General features: G+C 52.4%; 1 protein-coding gene across 4 annotated transcripts in view; it reads right to left on the reverse strand.

Moving 5' to 3' along the window:
• MVB12B (multivesicular body subunit 12B) overlaps window positions 1–9967 on the reverse strand; it is a 101625-nt gene extending 91658 nt beyond the window's left edge. For 2 of the 4 annotated variants that reach the window (XM_063144556.1, XM_063144560.1), the window contains exon 1: window positions 9395–9496. In XM_063144556.1, the coding sequence (XP_063000626.1) occupies window positions 9395–9460 (66 nt within the window). In that variant the 5' untranslated portion in view covers window positions 9461–9496. Of the gene's footprint in view, window positions 1–9394; window positions 9497–9600; window positions 9624–9948 lie in introns of those variants that run through there. The other 2 variants (XM_063144559.1, XM_063144558.1) reach the window with 2 other exon arrangements.
• Window positions 9968–11486: the final 1519 nt, after the last annotated feature.

Consider the following 11486-nt stretch of genomic DNA (forward strand, 5'->3'; position numbering starts at 1 on the left):
TGCTCCAAGGGTGCAAAAATCCAGGCTAACACTGTCACCCCCTAATCTGGGCACCCAACATTTACAACAGAAAGCAGATTTCTCCTCCTCCTTCCGCCTGTGGTGCCTGGCTGCTACCTCCTACTCCCTTGATCTCTGAACTCAACCAAGAACCACTGCCCGGAGGAAGAGCTCTGAACTCAGAGGCTATGATGCTCTCGGCTGCTGAAGGTGGCAAGAAGTTGGTTTCTCCTCCTCCTTCTGCATGTGGTGCCTGGCTGCCACCTCCTCCTACTTCCTTAACCTCTAATGTCAACCAAGAACCATTCTCTGGAAGAAGGTCTCTGAACTTCAAGGCAAGAAGTTGGTTTCTCCTCCTCCCCTGGCTGCCACCTCCTCATCCTACTTCTTTGACCTCTAATGTCAACCAAGAACCATTCTCTGGAAGAAGGTCTCTGAACTCCAAGGCAAGAAGTTGGTTTCTCCTCCTCCCCTGGCTGCCACCTTCTCATCCTACTTCTTTGACCTCTAATGTCAACCAAGAACCATTCCCTGGAAGAAGGGCTCTGAACTCCAAGGCAAGAAGTTGGTTTCTCCTCCTCCCCTGGCTGCCACCTCCTCATCCTACTTCTTTGACCTCTAATGTCAACCAAGAACCATTCCCTGGAAGAAGGTCTCTGAACTCCAAGGCAAGAAGTTGGTTTCTCCTCCTCCCCTGGCTGCCACCTCCTCATCCTACTTCTTTGACCTCTAATGTCAACCAAGAACCATTCCCTGGAAGAAGGTCTCTGAACTCCAAGGCAAGAAGTTGGTTTCTCCTCCTCCCCTGGCTGCCACCTCCTCATCCTACTTCTTTGACCTCTAATGTCAACCAAGAACCATTCCCTGGAAGAAGGTCTCTGAACTCCAAGGCAAGAAGTTGGTTTCTCCTCCTCCCCTGGCTGCCACCTCCTCATCCTACTTCTTTGACCTCTAATGTCAACCAAGAACCATTCCCTGGAAGAAGGTCTCTGAACTCCAAGGCAAGAAGTTGGTTTCTCCTCCTCCCCTGGCTGCCACCTCCTCATCCTACTTCTTTGACCTCTAATGTCAACCAAGAACCATTCCCCGGAAGAAGGGCTCTGAACTCAGAAGCAGGAAGTTGGTTTCTCCTCCTCCCATATGTGCCGCTGTGCGTGGTGCCTGACTGTCACCTACTCTTCTTACTTCCTTAGTCCCTAATTTCCCCCCAGAAGAAAGATTCCCAAATCAGGAGCTATGTTCCCCAGGCAAGCTCAGCCCTGGTACTACCTAGAAGAAAAGGGGTAGATTGACTACAACACAGCAGCAAGGACAGCATCTCTCTAACCCCGGCATGCACAGGTCTCTTGTCTCGCCCTCCTTCCTAGTTACCTCTTGGAAAATCTGCCTGGCTCTTACATTGTGCAACAGCGGCTTGCCATGGAATATATTGCAAAGCACTGCATCACGCAGTGAGTGGGAGTTACTGAAATCACCCTCCGTCGCCGCTTCGATACAACATCAAGGAGTTTCAAAATTGGTTCCTTGCGCCGCTCGACCCACAGAGCGGCCAAGGTGCCACCCAACGGGGTGACATCCGAATGACGTCTCTCCACCCCACCCCCTGCAAAGACTCCCGCCCCAATGAGACAGACCAAGACTGCAGACCACAAAGCGGAATGGAAAGGTTTGGACCCACCTGGGACCCCATTTCCAGAAGCGGCTAGATCGGGGAGCTGCAATTTTAATTTCCCACACTGGAGCAACACTCAGAAGCATTGTGAGATAGTTCAATGGTGGCTTGCAATTGCCCGGCCCCAATCCAAAGCACCGTTCCTGCTATTGATGCTGCCAGGACCCAATGAGGCAAGCAGGTGCCCAGAAGGTGGGCAGAAAGCAGATCTCTAGAGAATGGCGATCCAGGAGAAGTCTATCAAGGACTCCTATTCCTGACGTCTCTATGCTACCTCCAGTGTCAGAGGCAGTGTGCCTACGTACACCAGTTGCTGGGGAACATGGGCGGGAGGGTGCTGTTGCAGTCATGGGTCTCCCATCGACAGCTGGTGGGAACAGAGTGCTGGACTAGATGGACCCTTGGTCTGATCCAGCAGGGCTCCTAACTTAAGAGAGCCTCTCCTATGCGTGATCATGGTCAGATGGGTTCATTCACACTAGAGACTTTTCTGATCTTCTGATGTTCTTGGAGAAGAAGGCTATCAATGACTACTAGTCCGGATGGCTCTATGCTCCCTCCAGGATCAGAGGAAGTATGCCTACGTACACCAGTTGCTGGGGAACATGGACCGGAGGGTGCTTTTGCACTCATGTCCTGCTTGCGGTTGACAGTGGGTTGGCCACCGTGTGAACAGAATGCTGGACTAGATGGAACCTTGCTCTGGTCTAGCAGAACTCTTCTCATGTTCTGGACTTCAATTCCCAGCTTTCCTGGCCATTGGTTATGCTAACAGTGGCTTCTGGGAGTTGGAGGTCCAAACCATTCTGGACATCAGCCTTCCGCCCACTCCAGCCCTAGAGGGCAGTTTGTTCAAGGCATCCTTGAACCTGGAGCCGGCCCTCACCGACCCAACGACCATTTTTACTGGTCCGAAAGCACCTATCAACTTGAAAGTAATCTGGCGCGATTCTAGCCCCCCAACATTTCAAGGCAGAGCTTCATTTCAACAAGGCCTCTGCATCTAAACAGAACACACGAAAGCCTCCTAAAGGGGCAAAGTAAAAACAGTGCCTCTGGGCACCCACAGAGTGTTTCCCTTTACTGAGTCATCGATTAGCCATCACGCAAGTTTAGAGGGAAAAGGACAGATGGCGTCCCAGGGCCCTTCCGCTGTACAAATTAGACATGGTTTCATTCTCCTTCTTTTTTTTAAACGTCGGGCCAGCTGCCATCTTCCAGAACAAGGGCCCAATTTCCCAAGTGACTGAGCGGGGGTCAGGCGTTCCCGGGTGTCCTTTGGCACAAAGAAGTCATTCTCCATCGCCCCCCCCTTGCGACAGAAGCTGCCAAGAATAATCTATCTTTGGATCCCGGATGGAAGAAAATGAGCGCAAAGGCTTTTGTCCGCCGGCAGAGCACAAAAGCTTTCTTGTGGGTGTGCGACTCCGAGTGAGCGGCAGGGGGCGGCCAGGAAGCCCGGATCAATTCGGACTTTGTTGCTGCGCGCACAAAGGCCGGCTTTATGCCAAGAGCTGACGAAGGGGCGAGGAAAAGACTGAAAAGGAGGAAGGCAGGCTTTTGCACGGCAGGGCAAAACACACACTCGCTCAGGGGTGATGGGAGAGCGTTGAACACACACACACACACCGGCCCCACTCCTGGCGCACTGAACATCACATTGCTGCAAATGCTCTGGATGGATCTATAGACAATCCATTTTTTCCACTGTAAGGTAGCTTTGGGAGTCAAGTTGCAGTTGGACACCACACCGGCATCTAATTGATTCTGATAAAGAATGAGAGTCTAGCATGCTAAGCAGCTATGTACCTCATTCGGCCGACACTACGCCTTACCGAACCCTCCTCCCTGCCACGACCAGCCCCAATGATCTGGTTCCCTGTTCCTGAGAAAATGGCAGGCGGACTCCAGGCTTCAAGGTTCTGCTTTGTTTTTTCACGAGAACCCGACCTAGATCGCAAGCTGACTATGAGCCGACGGTGTGAGGTGGCTGCAAAACAAGCGAATGCTATTGTGGGCTGCGTTCATAGAAGTATAGCTTCCAAATCGCGAGAGGTACTGGTTCCTCTCTATTCGGCCCTAGTTAGGCCTCATCTTGAGTACTGCGTCCAATTCTGGGCTCCACAATTCAAGAAGGACGCAGACAAGCTGGAGCGGGTTCAGAGGAGGGCAACCAGGAGGATCAGGGGTCTGGAAACGAAGCCCTATGAAGAGAGACTGAAAGAACTGGGCATGTTTAGCCTGGAGAAGAGAAGATTGAGGGGAGACATGATAGCACTCTTCAAATACTTGAAAGGTTGTCACACAGAAGAGGGCCAGGATCTCTTCTCGATCCTCCCATAGTGCAGGACACGGAATAACGGGCTCAAGTTACAGGAAGCCAGATTCCAGCTGAACATCAGGGAAAATGTCCTGACTGTTAGAGCGGTATAACAATGGAACCAATGGCCTAGGGAGGTGGTGGGCTCTCCCACACTAGAGGTATTCAAGAGGCAGCTGGACAGCCATCCGTCAGGGATGCTTTAAGGTCTATTTCCTCCAAATTTGGAAAAAGCCCCCGAAGCACAGAAAAACCTGTTCCTTAGCACCCAGACCCCTTCTACCAGACCAAATGAGCCCTTTTGAGTCGTTTCTAATTGCCGATTTTAGGGTTTTATTTTTCATCCTGCAGGACGTGTCCAACTCAGACCTCAAGGGAGACAGGATTTGGCTCGGGAAATTTAGGTAAATATTGTTCTGAACTTTGCACAGACCATAGAATTTGCTGGCAGAGGAAGCGGCTGATTGGGATCAAGTTTCTCTTCCCATCTTTTGCCCCGGCTGTTGGATTTTGTTTCCGCAACGGAAGCATAGCCTGAGCTCACTTTATAACGTTTTTTTAAAAGCAGAACGCTCACATATTCCGGCAAGGCATCTGGTCCCGAGAAGGGACTCTTGAAGCCGCAGCCCCGGGCGTTCTAACTAAAGCCAAACCATTGAAATAGTCAAGACGGCTTTGGGAGGCTGAGCGACCCACCTCTAAGACCCACTGCCAACGGAGAACCAATTTACACAGCGTGCAACGGGTTCAAGAGTTATTGCAAAACCCGGGATTGGTTTCCGGACTTAGTGATGCTTAGAATAGAGCCGCTGGAACGAATGGGGCTTACGTTAGTCATGGGTACCTTGTCCAAGAGGTTTCAATGGGTCTACTCCAGGGGCGGGAACCTCTTTCAGCCGGAGGATTAAATTCGGTGCTGGGGAAGCTTACAGGGACAACCTCCCAGTGGTGGGTGGGGCTAAAGGGGTGTGATCAAAGCCCAAAGTGATGGTGCCCGAAATATCCCAAACATCAGCATAGTGTAGCTTTAAGTTCTTACTGTCAGTAACTAAGCCTTTAGAAAGGCAACCTCTTAGAATGGGGGGGGGGCATGCACAAAACCCAGGAAACTACCAAATGGCTGAGGGTCCGGGGGCAAAGGAGGTGAAGCCAGGGGAAGGGGGCATGGTCCAGACTGAGAGAATTGGGCCCTGGGAATGAGGTTCATCAGAGTATTCTACGTGCTCTGAAGAGGTCCTGCACTTCAAGAAGCGTGCAGACAAGCTGGAGGGGGTTCAGAGGAGGGCAACGAGGATGATCAGGGGTCTGGAAACAAAGCCCTATGAGGAGAGATGGAAAGAACTGGGCATGTTTAGCCTTGATTGAGGGGAGACATGATAACACTCTTTGAACACTTGAAAGGTTGTCATACAGAGGAGGCCTTCACGAGGCAGCTGGACAGCCACCCATGAAGTAGGCTTTAAGGTGGATTCCTGCATTGAGCAGAGGGTTGGACTCGATGGCCTTATAGGCCCCTTCCAACTGTACTATTCTATGATTCTATGATCTCTTCTCGATCATCTCAGAGTGCAGGACACGGAATAATGGGCTCAAGCGACAGGAAGCCAGATTCTGGCTGGACATCAGGAAAAACATCCTGACTGTTAGAGTAGTATGACAATGGAACCAGGGAGGTGGTGGGCTCTCCCACACTAGAGGCCCTCAAGAAGCAGCTGGACAACCATCTGTCAGGGATGCTTTAAGGTGGATTCCTGCATTGAGCAGGGGGTTGGACTCAATGGCCTTATAGGCCCCTTCCAACTCCACCGTTCTATGATTCTATGAGGCAGCTCTGAAAAACGAAGGGAGGAAGCCAGTGGGGCGGTGCCTCCACTCCGGGTTGCAGTCAGAACTCTAAAGTACTGACCAAGGTCTTCTGGATGGAACATGGTGAAATTCTAACTGAAGGAAGCCGTCCCAGATGATACAACATTTCCCTTTTGCGGTGGAACAACTCGCTTGTTACCTCTTCATCCCCGTGAATAGACCACCAATTCAGAAATTTGACCCGACAAATGACATCACACAGCAGCTTCCCGTACAGGCCACAAATCAGCATACAACCATACATCTACCTGAGGCGCTCCGGAGCCTGTGCTGCAGTCTATTTAATAGGGTTCGTATAATCAAAGAAAACTTTTGCAACCTGAAATGCGATTCTCTAAATATCTATTTAATAGCGTGCGTGTGTGTGTCATCTTTTAATGAAAATGGACTCAATAAAAATAAACTGACTTTAAAGGTTCCAAATCTCTCTGCTGTTGGCTGTTCACCTAATACAAATGAAAGGTTAAATACTGAAACCGCAAGGTAACAGCAACTAGTTAGTTTTGGGTCTGCCCAGCCCACCCTGAATTCCACCCCAGGGAGGGGTAGATCAACCCCTGAATGTGTCAGAGGAAGGGTGCATTTTTAGCGACATGTTTTGATCTCCTCTTCCCTTTCTGCTAGCAGCAGGAAAAATATGCTTCCAGGACCTTTTAATTAGCAGAGAGAATTAAATCATTTGCCCCTCCCATCAGAATCCCCTGTTTCTTCTTAGCCTAGCTGCAGTCCTCACAGTGGTTAGGAGGAAACGGATTTCCCCATCAACAATACACACCCAACGACCCGGTTCGCCCAATCAAAACAAGCCACCGTGGCTTATACGGTGAAATCAGCGGCACATGCCAGGCACCGTTAGCGTAATCACCCGCCCGGGCACGGTGTGTCATCCAAATCTGGGTGGCGGGGCTTGTTTAAAGAAGGAAACAACCCACAAACAGCCCATGGCTTGTCGTTGGGTGATCTGAGCCTTGTTCATCCCTCCAATATGCCATGAAACCCTAGATTCAGATGACATGACAAGCCACGCCCATGCGGGTAATTGGCACCCCGGCACGGGGCGGCACGCACAGCCAACTTAAACAAGCCACTGTAGCTTATTTAAGTCGGCTTGCTTGTTTCCAAGTTACATTTTGGCTCTCAAGCATCCCAGCGCACAACTCCCTGAGCCGTATAAAGCCTTACCCAGGGTCAGACTGTTGGTCCACCTTGCCCAGTATTATCTACTCTGCCAGCAATAGCTCTCCAAGGATTCAGACAGGGATATTTCCCGGCCTTACCTGGAGATGCCAGGGTCTGAACCAGGGAATTTCTACAGGCCAAGAGTTGTCTTGTCATTTTCACCTTCTCCCCTTCTGACAGTGAGACTGAAACTGACAAGCTTTCCTAAGCTTTGAATCAACATCAGCCCATTATTTTGTAGTCTGCGTTCCGGGATGATCAAGAAGAGATCCTGGCCCTCCTCGGTGTGATGACCTTTCAAGTTCTTGAAGAGTGCTGTCATGTCTCCCCCTCAGCCTTCTCTTCTCCAGGCTTGTCTGCTTCCTTCTTGAATTGAGCCCAGAACTGGACGCAGTACTCAAGTTGAGGCCTAACCAGTGCTGAACAGAAGGAACCAGTACCTCTCACAATTTGGAAGCTATACTTCTATGAACGCAGCCCAAAATGAGCATTCGCTTTTTACTGCTGCCACCTCACATTGTTGGCTCATATTCAGCTTGTGATCTAGGTCGGGTTCTAGTGAAAAACAAAGCAGATCCGTGAAGCACAACGTCTGCCTGCCGTTTTCTCAGGAATAGGGAACCAGATCATTGGTGTTGGACAAGCCAGGGAGGAGGGATAGGTAAGGCATAGTGTAGGCCGAGCGAGGCACATAGCTGCTTAGCATGCTAGACTCTCATTCCTTTTCAGTGGTGTGGTATCCGACAGCCACAGGTTCCACAGATCTGCAAGGCTATTGGAAAAACAATTGCCCTATTTCCAAATTTAAAAGCTGCCCCCCCCCTCCGTTGCAGCCTTTGCATGCTCCCGATGCAAAAGCCGATGGCTCTCCTGCTACCCACTGCAAGCAACCTGAAATGACTCACGCAAACACTCAAGCTGAAGCGTTGTAGACAGCTTCCTACCCAAAGTGGTAACTAAGCAGGTGGGTGGGAAGAGATGGGGAAGGTTTGAAGATGAGTCTTTTTTTAAAAAAGAGAGAAAGAGAGAGGGAGAGAAACGCCCAAGCAAGGTGCCATTGGAATTTACAGCTAAGCAAAGAATGCTAGATTTAATCTTTTCCCCGCATGTCCAGTTCAAATGAGCTCAGGTGGCCAATCAAAGCTGGCTGGATGGCCCAACGTAAGAACAGAAGAAGGCTTACTGCCTCTGATCCTGGAGGTAGGACATAGCCACCAGGATGAGTGGCCATTGATAGCCTTCTCCTCCAGGCTATTTTTGCAGTGGCAGTGCACATCCACCCACCCACGCCAGTTTGGGAAGGCTAACCTAAATATTAAGAACATCAGAAGAGCCCTGATGGATCAGACCAAGGGTCCATCTAGTCCAGCACTCTGTTCACACAGTGGCCAACCAGCCATCAGCCAGGGATGAACAAGCAGGACATGGTGCAACAGCACCCTCCCGCCCATGTTCCCCAGCAACTGGTGCACACAGGCTTATTGCCTCGAATACTGGAGATAACACACAACCATCAGGGCTAGTAGCCATGGATAGCCTTCGCCTCCAGGAATTTATCCAACCCCCTTTGAAAGCCATCCAAAATGGGTGGCCATCACGACATCTTGTGGTAGCGAGTTCCGTAATTTAACTCTGTGCTGTGTGAAGATGGCCTTTCACAACAGTATATGGCGATTTAAACAAACAAGGGGACAATACAACTTTGGAGCAGGGAGTTCTGGATTTGCAATTAAGGCTGCTTTGGGATCGATTCAATGACCAAGGCATGGCTTGCTAGACTGTAGTGGTCCATTGGTTGGGAGATATATCGATATATATCTGTATTGGAACTGGAGAGTGTGTGTGAGTGGGTGGGTCGGTGGGGGGGGGGTTGTTTAGATAGAAGAGAAGGCCAATCCATTGTTATGATTCCTTACCAGTTTTTTAAAACCAAAAAACCACCACCGAGGACCATTCCAAGCCAAGCCTGAACAAGGGAAATCTGTGTCCACACACAATGAAAGGAAGAGGCTGAGAGATGCCCCCACCATCCGGGAAATAAGGAAATAAAGAAATAATTTAGGGACTGGGCCGTCACCACTACCCTCGCCCACCAACCTGGCCAGGCCGCAAGGAGGGGCGACAGCCCGGCTGCGGAGAGGAAAGGGGGACCCCCCTCCCCCAAGGTGTCTGTGTGTGGCGGCGGGGTGCGCTGGGAGGGCTCCAAACCCATCGGAAGATGGGGGTGGGGGGAGGAAGCAAAGGCAGAGGCCACCGAGGCGTCGGGGGCGAGAGGGGAAGGAAAGGACGCAGGCCCCGGGGTGGGGAGGGAGGCCAGCCAGGCCTTGGCCCCGGAGGCTCCTGGGGAGACACTTAACTGTTGCCCGGGGCGCTGGCGGCGGCTGGTCCCGGCTCCCCCGTTTCAGGCAGAAGCAGCTTCTCATTGCCCGGCAGGGCGGGGAGCGCAGCGGAGGCAGCAGCAGGAGAGGAGGCGCAGGAGGAGGAGAAGCGGAGAAGCGGCAGCGGGCGGGGAAGAGAGGCGGCCTTGCTCGGGGTAGGTGGGGGGGCCGGCGCCGGTCCTTACCGGGCGCGTTGGGCCGAGCGCTCCCCCCGCCTCCGCCCCAGCCCGGTGCGCCGAGCGAAGGAGGCCGTCAGGAGCCGAGGCCACCGGCTGGGGCCAGGGGCGAGGGCGGAGGCAGGCAGGCAGGCAGGCGGCCGAGGAGTCGAGCCTGGCGCCGCCTCCCAGGCGCTCCGACGAGGAGGAGACGCCGCCGCCGCCGCCGCCGCTCGAGCGCAGAGGAGCCCCCTGCCTCCCGGAGCCCGCACTGCCGCTCGCTCCCGCCAGCCGAAGCCGCGCCGCCCGCCGCCCGCCGCCCCGCTCCCCTTTGCGCCCAGGGCGCACGACGCGCACCAGGCGCCTTTGGAGACTCACCCGTTGCGCCCAGGGCGCACGGCCGCCCGCGGGGCTGGGGACGCCTGCACCCGTCGCCTCTGGGCACCCCGGCGGTCCCGGCCTCTGCTTGGCGAGGGGAGGGTCTTGAGAGGCCGAGGAGCCCCCCCCGCGCCGCGCTGAAGCCCCCCCCCGGCGTCCTTCTCCCGGAGATTGGGAAAGCTTTAACGCTGCCCACCTGGGGATGGGTGCCACTCCCGAGCACGTCAGAACAGGGCCAGACCCAGGCTAGCGTCGCGCCTCGGAAACCCCGGCTCCGTTCAGTGGGCAGGCTCCTGGGTCAGCCCTACGTCGAACAGACCCATGGAAAGGAATGGGGGGGGGGTTTGAAGTGACGAACGTAACTGGATCAGACCAGGAGGAGGGCCTTCTCTGCTGTGGCACCCGGGCTGTGGAATGAGCTCCCTAAGGAGGTTCGCTTGGCATGGCACCTACATTATATGCTTTTAGACACCAGCTGAAGACCTTTTTATTCTCCCAGCATTTGAACAGTCCATAAATAAATTTTTAACTTGGGGTTTTAAATTTGTAATTTTGCAGTGCTGCTGTTTTGATCTGGTTGAGCTTTTATGTTGTATTTTATATTATGGTTTTATACTGTTGTTTCATACTTTAAATCGGTTTAATTTTTGTGAACCGCCCAGAGAGCTCCGGCTATTGGTATAGAAATGTAATAAATAAATAAATAAAATAAGGGGCCAGCCAGTCCAGGGTTCTGTTCACACAATGGCCCACCAGATGTTGAACAGGGACTCACAAGCAGGAAATGACTGCAACAGCACCCTCCCGCCCATGTTCCCCAGCAACTGGTGCACACAGGCTTACCGCCTCGGATAGTGGAGGTAGCATATAGCCCTTGAGAATAGTAGCCATTGATAGCCTCCAGGAATTTATCCAACCCCCTTTTAAAGCCACCCAAATGGGTGGCCGATTTGTCACTATTTCTCATTCCCTTCAATAGGTCTATTCTACGTATTACTAACGTTGGATACTACTTACTCCTGCGTTAACTCACACAGGGCAAATCAGACAGCAAGGGTCCACTTAAGGCTGTAACCCTCTACTGCAGAGCTGGGCACACATCTGGCCCTCCAGATGTTTTAGCCTAGCCAACATAGCCAATTGTGAGGATTTCTGGGAGTTGGAAGCCAAAACACCTAGAGGCCCAGAATTTGACCACCTACAGCAGCCTTCCTTAACGTGGTGCCCTGCAGATGTTTTTGGACTGCAAGCCCCATCATCCCTGACCATTGTTCATGTTAACTGGGGCTTCGGGGAGTTGTAGTCCCATAATCTAGAGGGCACTACACACCAGCCTCAGAGTAAGCCTCGAACTAATTTGGGATTTACTCCTGAGTAGACAGGCATAGGACTGTGCTGTAATTCAGGAGTTGGAGGTGGAGTGGGGCTTGTCTTTGTCCTCTGGACTCCAAGAAACATCAGCCTCAGCCAGCTTGGCCAGTAGTCAGAGATGCTGGGATTTGTAGTCCAGTAAAATCTAGAGATCCATAGGTCCCCCT

The sequence above is a fragment of the Elgaria multicarinata genome, chromosome 19, assembly GCF_023053635.1.
Source record: "Elgaria multicarinata webbii isolate HBS135686 ecotype San Diego chromosome 19, rElgMul1.1.pri, whole genome shotgun sequence".
NCBI lineage: Eukaryota > Metazoa > Chordata > Lepidosauria > Squamata > Anguidae > Elgaria > Elgaria multicarinata.